The sequence below is a fragment of the Parasteatoda tepidariorum genome, chromosome 6, assembly GCF_982258835.1.
Source record: "Parasteatoda tepidariorum strain Cologne lab strain chromosome 6, Ptep-v5.0, whole genome shotgun sequence".
NCBI lineage: Eukaryota > Metazoa > Arthropoda > Arachnida > Araneae > Theridiidae > Parasteatoda > Parasteatoda tepidariorum.
Genome location: NC_141760.1, coordinates 14,386,397 through 14,404,752, shown reverse-complemented (window position 1 = coordinate 14,404,752; position 18,356 = coordinate 14,386,397). Strand labels below are relative to the sequence as shown.

Sequence of the window (18,356 nt, the reverse complement as noted above, 5' to 3'; positions counted from 1 at the left end):
GATAGTATCTTAAGACTTCCAGAAAGCAATCGTCATCACCTTCCTAGAAGAAAGAACGGTTTTTGCCTTTCTTTGGAGCCGATTCTCCCATAGTTTTGTCCACTGTTTTGACTCTGTTTTTGTTTCTAATAAAGAATTGAAAAACCTTGTTGTTGTTGCTCATCCTCATAGATCTGACATTAGTCATATCAACTCCAAAAAGTAGTTGACAGCCAGAAAGTCGATGACAAGAAGGGGATTGGAAGTTAAGTCCCCCCCTGGATAGTCTGACAAATCAAGTATGTGTTTCTGCGATACTGGATGGACACAGCATTTTTTAAAGGTTGGGTAAATTATTGTGCCACGTTCGAATATTAGACACTTTAAGTGACCAGTTGAGAATCTGGCCAAGGCAGTCTGGGAGCTTCGATCGCAATTGACTCCCAGAAGGGTGCCAAGAGATGTTGCTGTGTACCATTGGTGCGTAGGTGGAGTTTGCCAGATTGAGTTTTGTCTATATTTCTCATTGGAGTAAAGTTCCTGATAAATATAAGTGATGACCCGGTGGACATATCTTCCTCACTGCCCTCTTTGGCCAATCTATCTGCTATCTCGTTGTCACCAATCTTAACATGTGATGAAGTCTTAACATGTGATGCATTGGAGATGTACGTCATGGTGCTGTGAAAAACCTTTCGTCGAAGATACTTCAATTTATTCCGCAAACTGATGTTCACGCGGCGCAAATGTTCTTTCGGGAGCGGTTTAAGTGAGAAAATGCGACTCTCTACGTACAGTCACTTACAGCTTATCTGAGCTTTTAGTTTTTAAATTTAATAATAATCAATATTAAAAAATTCAACAAAATTCGAACGGAAGTGAATGTCTAAAACTTTAACTATTTTATTAGATTTCGGCATAACTTTTCTACCACTATTTAAATTCTTATGTGAAGCAGCAACCTTTTCTAGAAACGTGAGAGAAATTTAAATTTTATAAAAAATATTTTATTATCGAATTAAAGTTTTATTAATTAAAATATAATTTCATCAGCACTCAAACTAATGAAATTAAGTTTTATCTGGTATTGACTATTTTCCGTTTAATTTTTGGATACCATTTATTAATTAGAGGAAATTATTATTATTATTATTACTGCGTTTAGTTTATCCACCATGCTTTAGACATCCGACTAGTTTCAACAACTTATTTTTTAAATATTAATATAAAATTTTAAAACACTTGTTTATTTGTTTTACTATGTGTAAAAACTTTACTATATTTTGTGAAAGCTAAGGGTACAGGGATTCTAAGTTCATAATAAACTCAATTTCAAAAATTTTGCCCCAAATTAGGTTTTTGCACTAATCAGATACCCAAAGGATCGAATTAAAATATTAAAAGTTGTAATATTATATCACTATTACCTTTGTAAATTCAATATTTGAATAAGAATTTTATTATTATTATTGTTATACTATAATGTTATACTATGCCTAATGATTGATTATAACTATTTGAGACCGAAAGCTGTGACTCTGTTATTTTCGAATGATACTTTAGGTTATGAAACCAGTTCTTTTCCGATTACTTAATACCAAAATATTTGATCTTAGTGGACCAAATATTCCTCCAAGTTTTATAACTTTTTCTGTTCCAACCAAGTTCTTATAACCAAGTTCTTATAATCAAGTCTCATAAGTTTCACCCATTATTCAAAAGATGTGAAGATAAACGTGACGCATTAAAATAACATTAGAGTAACAAAAGTTTTAACTGTTACAGCGAAACTATAAAAACCAAATTTTCATAACCTTATCTACAGCCTCCACCCTTCCTATTTAAAAGGTGATACATTTGAATTTGACACAAAAAAGATATGTTTCTTCAAAAAAAATGTAACCAAATAATCATTGATAAATTTTCCTTTTAATTAGTTCAATTTATTTATAAATACTATTTATATTGATAAAAAAATATTGAACTAAACATACGTTTAAGAGACTCCTAAATTCTATGTCTATTACCACAATACCCATACTAATACAAGCATAAAAATTGAATTAAGCAAAAATAAAGACCAGAATTAAAGCAAAATAAGTCAAAATGGAAAAGCGCTATAACCAAAGGAAAATAGTAGTATATAACATATTGTAGCATAACCGAAACCAAAATTGTAGCAATATTAGCAGTTAAAACCAAAATTGTCTTAAATAAACAGTTTAAATAAAAAATGTGAGAATTTTAATAAAAACCAAAAAAATTTAAAAAATATGCATGTTAGCACGAACAGTACTTCATGGACACACTTCACTAGAGTCACTCTGCCATACTAACATGCTGAAGCCTTTCTGTAGTCAGTAGTTAAAACAAAAACTGACTTGCCCCGATACCGATCTAATACCACAATTAATTAATCAGTACTGGCGTAAATGCTGGGTGAATTATCATGTTGGGTGATATCATTAGAAGTGTTTAGTACCAAAAACCCTCCAAAATGTTTAGTACCAAACAAATCGCTCATGGGCTGCAATAATGGCACAACTCAAAAAACACGCGTTTTGGACTAAGAACAGGTGTAAATATGAAAATACACATTCCTTCAGCAGCAAACAACTCATAATTCAACTTGAAGGTAATCTTCGTTTAAGCTACTTAAGCATTTCTTATGCATTTTGCTTAGCAATGAAAACTTTAAACCCACTTATCTCAAAACATGATTTTTTGAGTTGTGTCGCTATGAGCGATATAACACCAATAAATATCAATTAGAAAAATAATCTTTCATAAATTTCAACTTTAGTGACTTTATTAATTATTTTATCAATTTATTTAATATACTATTTATTGATAAAAAAAAAAGTATTTAACTAAACACCGGCTCAAGACACTCCTAATTTATTCAATGCCTGTTCTTCCAGATTTTACTTCCTAAGGCGCTTTCTCTTTTCTTTTTCTCCAAACAGACTTGTATCACAGAATGTGTCAACTGACTTCTGATATAGTTGCGATTGTCATAATTGACGGTCCATCGTTTTTTGGGTGGTGATGGCAGGAATTTCATGGACACGCCACTTTCGAACTTTTGACTTAATCTCTGATCACTGCTGTCATTCCATCTTTCGTGTTCTTCCTTCTGTTGGCAGCACTTCAGCTCATTCCGAAAACTGTAAGAAGGACTTCTTTGTCTTATGTAGTGCGTCCTTTCGCTTGGACCGTCGCTGTAGTCCGAGAATTCTTCGGTTGAGGACGAAGAACATCTGTGAGAATCCATCGCTAATTTTTCTGTTTTGTTTTTAGTATTGGAAAAATAATTAAATTTATAATTAAGACATAAAAGCGTTACCGAAAACTTGGAAAGGTAAGATCGAATAGTACTTAGTTATGTGATTGCAACGAAATGATGATTTAAAAAGATTTACTATCAGTACAGACTTTAGCTGCTTATGCTGCCCTGTTAATTTCAATTGTCTCGAAATTAGAATGTGCGTCACTGAGGGGCAAATATTTTAACATAAACTTTTTTTATTAAAAAATGTACAAACAGAAATACAAAAAAAAAATTCAAAAAGACTTTTTGTTAAATGTTTTATCATTATTATTGTTATGATATATATATATATCTATACACCCAGAGAAAAGATCAAACACGCAAAAATAATTAAGGAAAAAAGACATTTACAAACAAAATTAATAAGTTTTATTAACTGTGCATAAGCTGCAAGTATGTAGAATCGATGCAAAAAGATAAAAATACAATGAAACATGAAATAAATAAGAAAGAAAACCATTATTATAAAGAGAAGAAAAACTTCCTAAAATAACTAAATTTATTTTAAAAATTCTTTTCAAGATTTTAAAAAAATTAAAAAATTTTGGAAATTAAGAAAAAATTTTTTCGGGCTTTCTAATTTTTTTCACTAAACAAATTTGATGAGTTCACTACCGTCATTTAATACTTTAGCTTACCAAAAGGGTGGATATATTAAATACTATTTTTTCTTGCATCTCAATGTGCATGTAGTTGATCGTTAAATTCTAAATCATTTAACAGATCACTTTAACTGTAATTTATAACAGTATATTAATGTTATTTGCACAAAAATAGTAATTGTAAAACGGTTAATAAGATTAGACCACCTTCTATATAACTTTATCTAAAAATGTAAGGTAGAATTGCATTATAATAATGATAAAAATATTTTTAAAAAATTCTCATAGTTCAAATGGAATAGAATCAGTAAATTTATATTTGCATTAGATTTAAGCTCATCGAAAATTGATCCTGGTTTTGGATAGTTTATCTTTTTCAGTCTTTTTGGAGTGGTTTTTAAAGGATTTGGAATAGCATCAGGCTTTAATTTTTTGTTCTTTCCTATTTACTTTCAATTGAGATTCTACAAAATGAACCAGCAAGAAAATTTGAAATGCTGTTTACTATTTTCAAACTTAAATTATTAATCATTAAAGGATTCAGTGTTTAAAATTTTAAAACATGCTCCCATTAACTTTTCTGCAACAGAAATTTCAGCAATTTATCACAAGAATTCTTAAGGGAAAAAATAACATTTGTAAATTCAAAAATCCACTGCTGAGGAACCTTAATTTACACTAATCTTACGTAATAGGAAGACAGCAAAACTTCCGGTTTGATTTTTTTTTTAAGATACTGGGTGAATATAAAATAAAACTTTGATGCGCGTGAACTTGAGCTTCATAGGGCGATGGCTAATATATAGTTTGTCCATGGAAAGAACTCTCCTCACCATTCGTTCGGTTACGGGGTTTAACTATTTTAAGTAGGGTTGTTAGGTAAATATTTAAGACAGGTTTTGGCTTGAGTCACCAAGAGATCTAAATGTTTATAATAGTAATAGATAGTAATATTTGGACGTGGGAAGTAGAGGCACAAGTGCAAGCAAATAGAATTCCTTTTAGTACATATATGTTAAGGGAATAATTTTAACTTTAGTAGAAAAACTGTTTTCTGCCAAGAAAAGACAATTATTGCGAAGCAATCATCGGGATTGGTGAGAGGCCCCTTATATATATGTGGGGACGGCATGAGTGGTCGTCTTTGAAAATAAGAGGCACTGTACTTTAACAAAACATATATTAAACGCTAAATTTACATAAAGATGGACGATAAACAAACACAGAAATAACACAAAATAAATGAGTTCGTCATCGTGAAGTTAAAAGAAAATCGTCATTGCTAATCCTTTTTGGAATTCATCAGCGTCTCCTTTTTTGTTAGTTCCATTACGCGCTCCCGTGTCTCTCGTGTCTTTGGGAAATTCGCACGGGGTCTAACTTGCAGCTTACATAATCTGTCATAATCTGGTTGGATCTCTAGCTAGATCAGCTTACAGCACAGGAACTGGTACTATAGATTGGAACTGGCACTACAGATAGGAGCTGGCACTACATATATATATATATATATATATATATATATATATATATTGTCCATTTGTCTGCACTTGCCCCATGTACAGACAAGCTCTTCTCTCCCTATATCGTCAGTGCTCACTTTCAAGGAAATGCTCAGAAAACTTATCGTATTATTAAAAAATACACTCGTTCATGTCATTTGTAAAACATTTTAATATTTAAAAAATTTTTTTCAATGTCCAAAGTAAGAAAAGAAAATCCTTTTTGTTAAATTAAGTTCTACAGTATACTGGCAATCTTTGTATACATTTCAGTATTATAAATTTTACGTTGATCTGGTTTGCAAATTCTTGGAAAGAATTTAAAAATAGCAACGCAACACTTATTTTGCAAACAAGGCGAAGTTCAATACTTTTTTTTTTACCACCGTCGTCGTTGTGTGGCTATTTCTGAAAGAACAGATAATTCTATGAAAGAAAGTTTTTTCTTTTAGTTTCCTGAATAGTTTCTTCATTTTTTTTCTCCCTTCTACTTCAATTCTTGTTGTTGGTTATGTTCGTATATTTATTACGTCAATAACTCTTATTGATTTTCATATTTTATGACAACTCTATTTTTGTCATTAGCTGGTATGTTTTCGTAGCTTTTTCAAAGCAAAATTTCCTAAAAATAGAGGAGGATTTTATTTTTCGCGTATTCCATAAAGTAAGCTATTTTCAGCAGAATAGTATATACGTACTTGACTATTTTTAGAATCTAGGCTAGTAAAAATATCAGTATAAAACTTTTTAATAAGTTATTTATTTTTTCCCCAATAAAAAAGAGAATTAATTTACGTTCAATAAGATTTTCACTCTGTTTACTTCTTTTTTTCATAGAATATCAAATCGTTAGATCTTTTTTTCTTCTTCTTTTTTTTGTGTGTGTGTACATAGTCCCTATGTTGCAAAAACAACGTAACTGCTTCAACGAATAGATTTCGAGAAAAGTAACTATTTTCTTTCTATTGCTTATGCTCTAAAATATAATTTCAGAAAACTTATAGCACAAAATTTATTTCTTAAAAACAAGTTTTTGCAATATGTAGCTTATCATACGTAGATGCCAAATATAAAAAAAATCCCAATGTTGAATTTTTTGTTTGTTACGTTGAGTTTTCCATTGCACGGCAGTATAATAGAAAATTTTTATTTTATACTCTTAGCAATAAATTATACATAGTAAATAATATATAAATTCAATAGCAATAAAAAATATTAATAAATAATAATAATGAATAATAAAGCAATAAACAATATTAATAAAAATATGCATAATTGTACTTAGTGCAGAAATTAATTGCTTCAATTAACATGACCGAAAAATTAATTTTTATTAATTTATGCTTTTAATTTTAATGCTGCACACATTTAAGTAGAAGATTAATGAATACATAATTATCTTATAAATGTTTCGACTATTGTTTCAGTATATTGCAATCTTGCTCAAAACTAATCTACAAGTTTTGGACAATTTTAATAGGCATACTCCTATGATAGTTAATTTTGATAACGCGATTTTATGACATTTAATTCTAGAGAAAGGAGTACAATTTAATTGAAAAACGGGCGTCTATTTATGCAAGATTACCTAAATTAGAACTTCGTCGGCACTAATAGATCATCATAAATCACCACTCGTAATGGTTTATGCATCTTAATAGAGTAGCTATTCCCAAATATATATATATATATATATATATATATATATATATATATATATATATATATATATATATATATATATATATATATATATATTATTAAGATCTCATATAATTTATCATGTATAATTCATAGAATAAAACCATTTATAAATATTCCCATAATAACTATTTTAGGCATATTCTTTAATTATTTTCTAAAATTTTTTTTATAATTGGGTATAATATAGCCTACGTCACAGGTTGTGTTGTTCCTACTAAATTTAACCCATGAACGGCATTTTCTGCGAGCCTAACTTCAAGCCACAAATAAACAAACGAAGTGTTCGATCGTTTAAATAGCTGCTCGCCAGATTTCATTGCATTATAAAGAAAAGTTATTGAAACTAAATACAACTAAATAAACAACAACAACTAAAACAAATAACAACAACTACTAATAACAATAAATAAATAAACAACTAAATTCCATTCGTTTAGCATTGCGTCATATGTTGTTCCTACTAAATCGAAGTAGTTGTGTTTTTTTTCATATTATACCCAATTATATTTTGAAAAGTACAACAATGACGCATAGATTTTAATGAAGTAAATTTTGTACCTGAGTACGGCATGTGGATAGATCACTAATTATACTTGCTCTTAAATCGTAACTAAGAAATAAAGGAAATTTTATCGGACGAAAATTTAACGTTCACATATTGGTCTTCTAGAAATTAATTAATTGAATTTCCGAAAAGTTTATGAGTTTTTTTGCTTTTATTTGTAACAATATGACTTAAGTTACTACTTTACTTACTGCTTTGTTTTATTTGTTACATTATTAATGTGACTGCTTTTACTGATAGTTAAATAAATATGAAATTACGCAAGAATTTGCATGATTTTAAAATTCTTTAACGTACAAAATACTTATAAAAGTATATACATTTTAAAGGAAGAACGAGAATGAAAATTTTTAAAATTCGTCAAAGAAGAAATAAATATTTATTTCATAAATATTTTTCGAAACCTTTTTATTCTAATTATTTTTCCCTTTATACTTACCATCCTGTAGCAAACTCTTTTAAACGTTTTGCCATTTGTGCACGGTATAAAGAAGCATCGCTCGGAATAAAGTGAGAATACTGTTGAATTAAAAGCTCCTCAATAGAGAATTTTTTGAAGAAAAAAAAATATTGAGACTTTAAAATGAGGTATTGGCGAGAGAGTATATCCCGCAACGTAGTATATATCCCGTAGCAATTATCATATAATGAGACTTGAGAGTATCTATATTAAATAAAACGCTAATACGTACGTACGTATGTATGTATCAATAAAACCGATTATATTTCTTTTCTCGCGCTGGCAACAGTTTTCTTTTTTAATTGATTGGATTCGGCGCGCAAGAGCACGTAGTGAGCAACCAGATAACAATAACCAGAGTGAGCATTATCAGGTTTTTCAATTCAGATTCATGCACTAAAAACATGACAATATTTAATTTAAACTCAATTAGGAATTAATTAATTAATTGAAGTGAGAATGCTTTAAAAGGCCGCTGTTGAATTGATATTTTTCTACTGGGAGCTACCTAAACGTCTAAAAAACGTTTAAGTGTTTGTATGGAATGCATTGAATTTTTTTATATTTCGCGTTTATTTATATGCATTGAATTTTCACGCTTTAAAATGCAGAATATTAGTGAAGCAATATTTGATAATTTATTTTGCTAATATGTTTCTTATTTAGCTAATGTTTTGATTTTTTCACCATGTACAATCTAAATAGCTAATATACTTTTTTTAAAAGCCAATAAGAACATTGGTAGAATTCTTCTACATAAGTACAATACTATGTCTTTGATGATAAAATACTATGTCTTTGATGATAATATATTATGTCTTTGTGCTAGAACATTGTGTTCATTGGCGAGCGAGCGCAGCGAGCCATGGTTCACGGCGTGAACCACATAGGATTGCGTAGCAATTCTCGGGGTTGGCGAGCGTTAGCGAGCAGGGGGCGGAGCCTCCTAGTAATTTATATTTCGTTGGCCGTAATTTCTTACTTAAAGCTCGAAGTATCTTTTTATTCACACCTACCAATGAAACAAAATATCCTTCTTTCAATTATCGTTCTTTTTTCTTTTTATATATAACCGTCGTTTAACAGCCGACCGAATTTTCAGTTTTCGGCTACCAATGTTCAACTCAGAAACCTTGGAATTTTGCACCCGATCCAGAAGACAAGGGAACTCCTGGATCCAGTACTGGGAGAAATTTGTCTTCGTGGAGCACTTTTTGATGAAACTAACCCGCATTTGCGTTACATGCGTTACACGATGGCATGTCTTCGGATCATCCTCTGGGATGTTTCCCAAACCGTCGCCAATAGCCCATTGTGCAGCTCTAGTGTGACATAAATGAACTACAACAACAACAATAGCAATGAAGGGGCAAACTGAATTTTGTGAATTACAATATTCCCTTATCTTTCATTAAGTTGTAATTTTTGAATTTTTTTACAGACTCCAGAGCCCTTGCAGAACGGCTTACCAAGCCTGCTCACTGAAGAGGAATCTCAACCAAAAGCCCCGGGTTCACCCACTGTGATCATCACTGACGCAGATGGCGCTCACACAGTTGTCACCAGCACCACGCAATCGCCCAGCTCGGCTGTCAACGTCTAGATCCCCTTTTCATATTCTTCCACAAAGAAAAGATTACGAACCTTGCCTGCTGCGAACTCTGATTAGCCCGCTCTCCAAATAAGAAAATCACGTTCGGGAATGAAACAAAGCAGCTGCGAAAATAAAGTACTTTGCCAGTTGAATGAATTGGACTTGGTTGGTTTAAAAACGGAGTTGAGTTAGTGAGGCACTTGCTTGGAAAAAAAATTAAAATCGTTTTTCGCTGTTATAAAATTAATTATCAAAAGTTTTGGATATGACACATTTTATTGAATTTCTAGTTTGGTAAACATTTGATTTGCTTGACTCATAAAAATCTGAGACCAAAATTTTGTCTAATACAGGGTGCCTCAAAAATGTAGCGGGAAAATTTTAGGGGTGGTAGGGCACATCATAAGAATTGAGAATTGCTTAGCAACCGAAATGGCAGGAAATATCAGGGTAAAGTGGTTTTGGAGGTAAAAGATCTTAAAAGAAAGACTACCTCCTGTAAAAATTTGCTGCCATTTTTTTACACCCACTATTTTAGTGACTGCATAACGTGTGCTGATCTACGACGAAAAATATACGTTTTATTTATTCGAGATTGTTTAGCCTTTTTCAATCAAAGTACGAATAATAAAAATGCCAAATAATTTATCATGAATACAATATTAGAATATCGATACTAATTTATTATCAATACAATGCGATAATGTCCATCATTTCGACTCGTTTACAAGTGTTGAATGTATTATTTAAAAATTCTTATTTTTCTATCAATCAAACTGGCAAAGACTTTTTCCAGGTGTTTTGTTTTATAATGCATTGCATAGAAATGAGCCATCCATGGATACTTCAAATTCTATCGTTGTCGTTGAACAATCAACATTTGAAGCAATGCTGCAATTTAATGAATAGGCTTAACACCTTCTGCTTACACACGCTTTAGAACAAATATTTATACTGAAATCACTCGTTATTGCGACTAGCTCGTATCGTATTCTGTAGTCCGCTAATCACCTTTGCATTTGAGCTCTCGCTTCTTCAATGTTTAAAGCATATTCGCTTTTGCAATCATTGCGTGCAAATTAATTTGAATGCATGTTGACGATCCATATCTGAAGTTATCTTTCTTAAACTATGAAATGTGCTAGAAATATAACTGATCACGCTTAAATACATTAATTAAAAACTTAAATATCTGATACTCATAAAATTTAAATTTGCGCAACTGTGAATGATACTGTTTAGAAGATTTCAGCGATCTTTTAGATAGAGGTAATGACGGATATAACGATGGTAAAAAATGGAATACAGCCAGCTTTAGAAGAGTGCCAAATAATGAATGTTTGAGATTGAAGTTACAAAATAATTATCAAGATCCACTTTAGAGGGTCGTATCAACAAATTAGAGTGGTAAACACAAATGTTGGTTGTTCAACACATTCCAAAAACGGTTCAGTTTAAACACCAGATAATTAACACTTTTGCAGCCTTGTGTCTTTTGCGAAGACATTTCACGTTTAGCTAGAATGTTCCACCTCTTATACAGCTGTTATTTTTTAATCAATTGTATTGATATTTCAATTCATTGTTACTATTGATTTAGTGCATTTTGTTTATTAATTTAACCTCCTGAAAACTCAGCATCTAATATATTGGATTAACATTTGGTATAAATTTATCTCTTTTAAAAAAAATATTTTAAGACTTTTTTCTGATTTCAAAGCAATTGTTTTTGTAAAAATAAAATTTGATATCCCTTCGTCGTTCGAGGTTTTGAATTACATTGAAAAAGTACAAAAAAAGGTAAGAAAATCTGATTCAATTAATATTTTATGTTGTTTTTTTGGTGACTAAGTATCTTATTATTTGAGTCTAGTGGAATCTGTTTCATGATCAAAATGGGAAGAAATACACTATACAAATATTCTACAATATCCACAAGAAATGTTTTAAGAAAATTATGATTTTTATATAATGATTAAAAATGAATTAAAAAAATTTCATTGTTTTTTTTTTATTTAAAAAAAATTATTTCATCGTAATTATGAGTTAACCTTATTCTAAGCCGCATAGTAAAAGCTGTCTTTTTTATGACTATTTAAAGCTCAGATTTCAGGAGATTAATTTAATAATATAAATCTTTTTAGTCTCTATTTGCAAATGATAAGAAATTGGATTAATGTGTGTGGTTATCTGTAAAAATTGGTATCTTTGTAACTATAACCAACGTGGTTGAGGTAACAAAATAATGGAAAGAAATCCCTTTTTCTGCGTATAATAATTATCTTTTCTTTAGCTTCACTTTAAATTAAATTAAAATTCAAAGATTTTTTTTAAAATTTATTATTAAATGATATACGGATTGTAGTTCGAATAACCACAGATTAATGAAAGTTAATAACGCCTCATTTATTCCGAATATTTCATCACCCGTTCGATTTTGATAAATAATAAACCAATTGCTTCTAACAATTAAAATAATAATTAGTATGATATTTTACTCTAAATTTAAATTGCTCTTTGAATTTTAAGTAAGATATTCATATATTAAATATTTGTTTCACATTTGAATATATTTTGTTTTGATAAAATTAAATCCTAGATTTGAAAGTAAAAATTATTTTGTAAGTAAAAAAATTGAATAATTCATTCACTTAATGTGCTTATTTGATCCGTACAATTCAAAGCCATTATATTCGTAAATTTTTTTTCCAAGTATTCTTATATTTAATAATTCATTCATAAAACTAACAATCATAATTAGTTTATTTTCCAGCGATTTTTTTTTTCCTTGCAGTTTGGAGTTCGTGAATGTGATGTTTATTCACTTGATTAACACCATTAAGTAACTTAAGAAACAACGTAAGTTCTCGTCTACTACATCTTTTTAATAAACATTTTTAACGGGTTTAGTTAATTTCTAGCTAAATATCTAGCACTTCATACAGCTGACTTATTAACTAACTTTTCTTCCACCTCGCCAGCCAATCAGACTCATTTTTTTATCACTTTCATGCACAAACGTTTTAAACCGACATAATGCCACGGGATTGGCGGACTACTTTAACTAAAACGAGCGATATGTTGTTGCAAGAACGAGATGCATTGCACCATTTCCTGTTTAAACGAAAATAACTTAAAAATATTAAACTATTTTAAATACAAAACCTTAACTACCCTTTCCTTCTCTACAAACTAAAACATAAATGAATTTTCGTTCAGGAAGTAATTTTTACGAGAAGTTCCTGTTCAAGCATCAAATCGGAAAATGAAGAATGTTCATTTTTTTTAAGAGTTCGAGTGAAAAAAATGTCCAGGTTTTGTGTAGGGAAAACATAAGTTTAATGAGATCTCATCAATGTCTTGGAAGTTATTTTAAAAAGGAAAAACGATTATTTTCTCAATTCCAACTTGGGGAGGTAAATATTAAGACGATCATTCAATTCGAAATTTTAAAAAATTGATTAAGATTATAAATCAATAATTCCTTCGCTATTATCAAGTTTATAACTATGTTTTTCGAAATATGATCAAAAATTAAAATGTTTGATTTATTATTCCAATTTGCAAGAAGAAAAAATTATACAACTTAAGTTTAAATTCATAAATGAATTTTTCTTGAATGAATTTCACTATCAGAATCATAAAGAATTGTTTTTCGAGAAATAATGGAAATATGCAGGAAAATTCATTTATGAATTTCCGTCTCGACTATCGCATGGAAAGGAAAAAATTTGGTTTTCTTAATTTCAACTTATTAACCGAAAATATCAATAAAAGAAAGAGAAAATATTAAAAAATTTCCCAATTATTAAAACTCACAATCATAATAAAATCTTTTAAGCGATATCAATGTCAAGAATGAACATATTGTTGAGAAAATTGCACAAAAATTTACGTCACGCGTGTCGCACGAAAACGAAGAATGTTGTTTTCTTAATGACAGCATATTTTGTGAAAAACTATCAACAAAGAGAAAGGAAGAATAAATAAAAATTCCACCATTTTTCGGCATTTAAAAATCCATTTTTTCATTATTATCAAAATCATAAGTGAACTTTATGTCGAGAAAACTGTTGGAATGAATAATAAAATATTCGTTTCAATTATGGTATAAAAGTGAAGAATGCTGTTTTCTTAATTCTATCTTGAGAAGCGAAAGAGTTTAAAAGAAAGAAAACTTTTGTCAAAGTCTATAAATTTGTTTCTTTGATGATCTTTAATAATTTATTGCCTCTGTTCAAACGTCCATTCATTAATTTTGTCAAAAAAATTACATTGTTAAAAATGCATATCTGTAAATTTGTAAATATATTATTTGTTACAAATATTCATATAAATATTTATTGTTATTTATAAATGTTCAAAATGGTAAATAATTTACAATGATAACTGATACTTTGCTTCCATACATTTGCTCCTAAAACAATGGAGGTAGTCATCAGAGAGGTTTCTCTGGATTCAGATTATTTCAATGCTTTACGAACGAGTATGTATTTTAACTGTTGGAGAAAAGATCCAAAGGAACCACTTTATGACTTCATCCAATGTAACTAGTTTAGAGTGATTTGAACAATGCTATTGAGTCGCACAACACCAATCATTACAAAAAGCCAAACATTCAACAACAACAAAAACATCAAAGAAAATGTGAAGTGTTTGGTTTATCATATGCTATTATATATCACTATATACAGAACTCTCATAGATATCAATGGTGTTCTTACTATTTTTCTCCATCGCGCAAACTTAAAGCCTTAAATAATCATGAAAATTAGTTGCTTATAGCCTCTTTATACACAATATTCTATAGTTGAGATTGTGTAACGACGGTCTTTAGAACAATTACAGTGTTCGGAAATTTTTCCAAATTTTGTATCTGAGATACGTAGTAAAAGGATATCACGCTCTTCCTCAGCGCATGGTGCCGAGTCAATATTTAACAAATGAATTTTCAGGCCATATTGTAGATTTCGGGTGTCTCAAAATTATATCCAGATACTTTAAATCTCACGTATAATTAATATCTGACGTCATTCTAATTAACATTTTACTGAAGAAACTTAACACATAGTTTAAGTATTAAGTTGTAATTCGAATTTCTATACAATTTTGATTCATTAGTTTGCAACTCCTTTCTCTTTTCAGGCTTCTATGGTAAAATTATTGAAACTAAATTATAAATATTGTGGACAGCGATTTTTCGCATTATTTCAACACAGAAGTTAGTTTAAATGGATGCTCAAGTCATGTAATAAATAAAAATAATAAAACTACATACATACATATATATATATATATATATATATATATATATATATATATATATATATATATATATATATATATATATATATATATATATATATATATATATATATATATATATATATATATATATATATATATATATATATATATATATATATATATATATATATATATATATATATATATATATATATATATATATATATATATATATATAATTCTAATGCTAATATTAACATTGCTTGAGTTATAAATTATGTGTGCTCTGATACTCGTACTAATATTTTAATCGTTACATCTAGTAAGTTTAACTAATATTGAGAAAATTAATAATCGTTTATCATTAATAGAGAAAGAATAAGAAAAAGTCATAAGCAGTTAATTTATTTTTAATCATGTAATTCGGTGGTAGCCAAAACTGTAGAATATCGTATTAGTTTAACCATAAAAGTTTCACCACTTTTTTCAAAAAGCGTATTTTACGCCCAAACAGAAAATTGCATTTTCGCAGCTGTAACTTTTTAAATGGGTTAAGAATAATTTGAAAATACAACTTATGTTTCATAAAAAGCAAAATTTTAACTAAAAAAATATTACTCTGCATCATGTGCCGGACTTGTAAGAAAAATATTTATTTTTCATTTAAAGCTTATACTATTTAAATATACACGCTGAATTATATGCAAAACATATTGTACAATTATGTAAATATATATATATCCACTAAATATGCTCATTACCTTGTAAATAGCCTAATTTTGAGCTTTAAAAACTTTGCCCTATTAATATTGTATGACCTAAAATGCGACTCATGTTTTTATCTATTCATATATACTAGCTATTAATAGATTTGAGATAGCTCTAAAATGTCAGCTGATTAGTAATTATGACTTTTATTTATGTATTAATCTAATATCGTAAATATTTTTTTTCAAATTATGAGTGTTAAATTGCATTTTTATCTAATTACTTAATCATAGTAATAATTTAGCACATTATTAACATTTTCGAATTTAACTTGAGAAAAACCATTTTAGAAACTTACAATTTCCATAATAAGCCATTCATTCATATAAAGTGTAGCTTTCAATGAAATAAAATCACATAGCCAAATGATCGAGTCTTAAAATTCAATTCTAAGCATTAATTTATTTAAGAATTATTGCATTAATAAAAACATAGCTAAGTAATTTTTAGATTTAATAAAAAATTTATTGAAGCTATAAAAAATCTAAGCCGTTCCATTATATCTAAGAATTACTAATTATTTGGTCACCCTGCCTTTGCCTTACCATAATACCAGCTGGAAGTTCAATGAATAATTTTGAATAGTATCAAAGAGAAATTTCTACAAGTTTTTTTTTCCTATTATATTATATTATATTATATTATTATTGCAATGACATTTAAATATTGCTTTAAATTTGAGGCTTATAGTGTACAATAGATAACATGTTTATGAAAAAAAAATGTTTATGCTACATAATGTTTGTATTTATGGGCTAAATAAAAAGAATAAAATTTATAAAAGTGGTCTAGAATTGCATGCGGACTGAGATTTTGTTTTGACGTGAACAGATTTAATATCAATAAATGTAAATGAAAGAATATTAATATATATAAGAATATTAATTTGTAACTGTGTGTTTATTTATTCTAAAAACAGACTAAATTTGGATTCTTCTGAAATTTTTCATAAGGCAGATTTTTTATATTTGTTATTATACAGTTTTTGCTGTAATTTTATAAAATGAAATAAACTGTATTTTATTAAAAATTAAACCACAACCGATCATTTTATACTGTGTATTAGCTAATCGGGAGTTAGTAGTAATGGATGATATTTATTTTCCGACAATTTTAGACCACTGCAGTAATTTATTAAATATTTTAATTTAAAAATTTCAAACAAAGTACTTCATATTTCTTATGCAAAATTTGAATAGATTGTTTTTGTTGTTACCATAAAAAATGTTAAAAGACAATAGTTTTCTTTTTAAATAATATGTGCTATACTTTTATGAATTTCTGGGGAGTGTTTATATAAATAATGTATGAAGTATTTATTGTATCGTACGCTATCGGTATTTTGCATAAATTGTGAAACTGTCAGGCTGATAGTCATTGTCTAGTCATTGTATCCAATTAGGATTTGCATATTAGGGAGATTTCGCAAATTTATGTTAGCTCTTGTACGCTCCTGTACGTAAGATTTTAAGCAATTACGCATGCGCATTCTTACTGCTCATGCGTCTATTCTAATTCAATGCGCATGCGCCCGTAAAAAGTATCAAACTTACGTAATTGAAATCACGAGATTTCGCAAAAAGTTAAAAATGCTAACGTAGTGGAATATCGTTTTAATTTTGACTAAAAAAAATCAAGGCAAACATTTACAACAGACGTAAACGATCCAATCGTTTAACCAATTGTTGTTATATCACACGATTAATTTATAAACTTTATCAATATATTTCTTCAAATTCGCATTCCATGTCCATGTTTCAAGTTTGAATGTAGGCTTAAACAGAAAACAACTTTTAACAGCTGCTTTCATGCAGCGTGCTTGTAGCTTTTTTGACGTTTTAGTGTTAATCACGACAACATAACGCAAAGATAGGCAGCATCTAAAATAAGCGCGAGCATGCGCTGTTGCTTCAAATCTTGCGTACGGAAACTAACGTAAAAATTCGAATTCTATTGATGGTGCTTTCACAAGCCATAATGAGACAAAATTTTGAAGTCGATGTAATGACGCTTAATATTGGCATTGACGTCAGAAAATGGCGCATCTCTCTCCTTCTTTTCTCGAAACTCTGCATTTAGAATTTGGCCTGGAGCTTTCAAAGCTTGTTAATTGTGTAAATGTTTAGAAAAACTCTTAGAAAATGTTGGTCCAAAGTAAGGTTTGGGACCATCAAAATACCATGCTGTCTTTCAAGATGGCTACCACAACAAATTTTTTCAATGCTCAGTTGGTGCACACAGTACAAAATAGTTAACTCATATTTTTTCTAAATGATGGTATTTATGAGTATTACAGTAAATGCTTTGTGAGATGATCATTTGTTATACAACAACTCAACTTATTTTTGTGGTCAATTTTTAAGGGAACTATTTAGTTGTTTTGCTAATTTGGAGATTGAACTTGACATGCATTAGGTTACGAGGTTTGTGGGGGAAAAACAGGATTTACTGTACTGATCATCATTCTGCAAACATTGTCAGTAGATGGATAATTTTATTAAAAAAAGTTGTTATGATTTACCTTAGCTGAATATATAATCTTTTGTGATATTTAGCTAACTTAAGTATTGGATAGGGATTGCTGTTTTAATGAACGGTTTTATG

The 18,356-nt window shown here is 29.1% G+C and overlaps 1 protein-coding gene across 1 annotated transcript in view; it reads left to right on the top strand.

The window, feature by feature from the left end:
- Nucleotides 1–13,713, top strand: part of LOC107452715 (uncharacterized) — a 119,146-nt gene extending 105,433 nt beyond the window's left edge. The window contains exon 7 of the mRNA XM_016069285.4: nucleotides 9,585–13,713. Coding sequence (XP_015924771.3) covers nucleotides 9,585–9,746 — 162 coding nt within the window. The 3' untranslated portion in view covers nucleotides 9,747–13,713. The remainder of the gene's footprint in view (nucleotides 1–9,584) is intronic.
- Nucleotides 13,714–18,356: the final 4,643 nt, after the last annotated feature.